This window comes from Mandrillus leucophaeus, unplaced genomic scaffold (assembly GCF_000951045.1).
Source record: "Mandrillus leucophaeus isolate KB7577 unplaced genomic scaffold, Mleu.le_1.0 Scaffold1298, whole genome shotgun sequence".
NCBI lineage: Eukaryota > Metazoa > Chordata > Mammalia > Primates > Cercopithecidae > Mandrillus > Mandrillus leucophaeus.
Genome location: NW_012101252.1, coordinates 83,402 through 85,781, shown reverse-complemented (window position 1 = coordinate 85,781; position 2,380 = coordinate 83,402). Strand labels below are relative to the sequence as shown.

Sequence of the window (2,380 nt, the reverse complement as noted above, 5' to 3'; positions counted from 1 at the left end):
TTGCCTTAGCTAAGTATTCACCTCATTCCCAACCTCTGGTATCTCACACTTTTGGTGCCAGCAAAAGTGAACTGCTCAGAAACCCTGAAAAGTTCACTCAAGCATCTTGTCTTTTGCACTTGCTGCTCTTCCTGCCAAACAGGCAATCTCCTTAGATGTTCCTTCTGGCCAACACACAATCTTGTTGCATGTTCTTTCTGTCAAACATTATTCTTCTGATTCTTTACCTAGAAAAATTCTTCTCACTCTGCATGCTTCCCTTGAATCATACCTACTTTTTTTTTTTCCAAAACTTTCATTCCTCATCACATATGTCTGGCACATAATCAATATACAATAAATTATAATTATAAGCTTCCAGTGGGCATCTAGCACACAGTAAGCACTGAATGAAGTAGTAAAATTTAAAAAAAATGACAATGATAATAACAAGCTCCTGTCTGTATTTTTAATTGTTTGTGTTTCATAGCATTAGAAAAATGGTTAGTATCTAAAAGACATTTGATAGTTATTTGTTAAGTGGACAAGTGAAAACATAAATAGAAATGTTTTCTTTGTAAATTCTGTTGAAAAAGCACAGAAATGAAATGGAGACAGCTCTATTATGAGCACCTTAAGGATCAAAACTACATCTATTTCATCTTTGTCTCCTGAAACTAATAAAACCTAACTTACAAAAGCTCTTTGATAAATAGGTGGCTAAATTAAAGGTGTCCTCATACTCTTTGGATTACACATTGTATTAAGTGTCCACAACCAGGTAGCATACTAGCATTTTTGTTATTGTGAAACATTTTTCTACTTTTATTATAATCTCCTGAGCCTAGAGTTGGGCAATTTGTATATTTATTTTGACAATCTTTTGGCAGATGGTAGCAGAGCATCTTGTCGTAACAAAATTACTCTTATCATGACAATTAACCAGCAGGTAGAAGAGCACATCTTGTTCCAACAAAGTAAATGTGTCTCTTTCCAACTTCAAATGAGGAGGAATGAAGTCAGTAATAGTGGGTAATAATAGTAATAATGAAGTCAGTAATAGTCCCCACCTTGTGGGGACAAGCATATGTAACATGACTTGTGCTTCAGCGTTCTTTAGTGATCAAAAATTCCTTACTGTTACTTTTTTATCTGTGGTAGGACCACCCAGAGCAGGGGTCCACAACTCCCAGTCTACAGACTTGTACCAGTCCATGGATTATTAGGAACCGCACCACACAGGAGGAGGGGAGCAGCAGGCAAGCCAGGGAGGCTTCACCTGTACTTACAGCCAGCCCCATGGCTTGTACTACTGCCTGAATTCTGCCTCCAGTCACATCAGTGATAGCATTAGATACTCATTGGAGCATGAACCCTGTTGTGAACTGCCCATCTGAGGAATCTAGGTTGTGTGCTTCGTATGAGAATCTAATGCCTGATGATCTGTCACTGTCTCACATTGCTCTGCCCCAGATGAGACCATCTAGTTGCAGAAAAATAAGCTCAGAGCTTCCACGGATTCTACATGATGGTAAGTTGTATAATTATTTCATTATATATTACAATGTAATCATAATATAAATAAAGTAGCATGATAAATGTAACATGATTGAATAATCCTGAAACCATCCCCACCTTCCCCCAGTCCATGGAAAGATTATCTTCCACAAAACCGGTCCCTGGTGCCAGAGAGGTTGGGGACAACTGACCTAATGGAATTCACTATCACAAGTCTTACCTGGATTGCTGTTTTCAGAAGAGATTGTTAGCATCTGTTTTTCTTTGTAGTCAGAAAGTAATTGGCAAATTCTATATATAAAAATGTAATAAACCAAATTACTATTTTAATACTGATATAAAAAACTTAGCAAATGTAAAATTCTTAGAGTATTTCAAACAATATCATAATATCAGAACTTAACAGTATTATCCCATCCACTTATGAGTACATTCTATAAACTTCTCTTGAAGCTTCTAATTAAAGAAGAAAAAAATGTAAGGTGAAATGCTCACAAATCGAGAGCAGTGTGACCCAGTAAATTAGCTTGCATTAGCATGACATAATAGAAAGTGTCCCAACTCTGCTTAAGTCCTGGCTCCATAATGAACAGCTATTTGTTCTTGGACAACTTGCTTCTCTTAGGCTCAATGTCTTCTTCTACAAAGTGAGGGCTTTGCTGCCTTATTTCACTAGGTTGTTATAATGATTTAACAAGATAACATTTTTTAAATGCTCAGAGAAATAGTAAAGTAATGGAATAATCTGTTCCTAAAGTTCATGACTGAAATTATCTCGGAATCCCAAATAAAACCCACTGTGTATTTTGTTCATAGATTCTAATATGCAAATGCTGTAGTTTTCAGAAAATGTTATTAAGTCCTAATTCTGCTTCTTAGTTGT

The 2,380-nt window shown here is 36.2% G+C and overlaps 1 protein-coding gene across 1 annotated transcript in view; it reads right to left on the bottom strand.

The window, feature by feature from the left end:
• Window positions 1–2,380, bottom strand: part of LOC105533935 (POTE ankyrin domain family member B2-like) — a 59,116-nt gene that overhangs the window by 50,561 nt on the left and 6,175 nt on the right. The window contains exon 3 of the mRNA XM_011972541.1: window positions 1,718–1,788. Coding sequence (XP_011827931.1) covers window positions 1,718–1,751 — 34 coding nt within the window. The 5' untranslated portion in view covers window positions 1,752–1,788. The remainder of the gene's footprint in view (window positions 1–1,717; window positions 1,789–2,380) is intronic.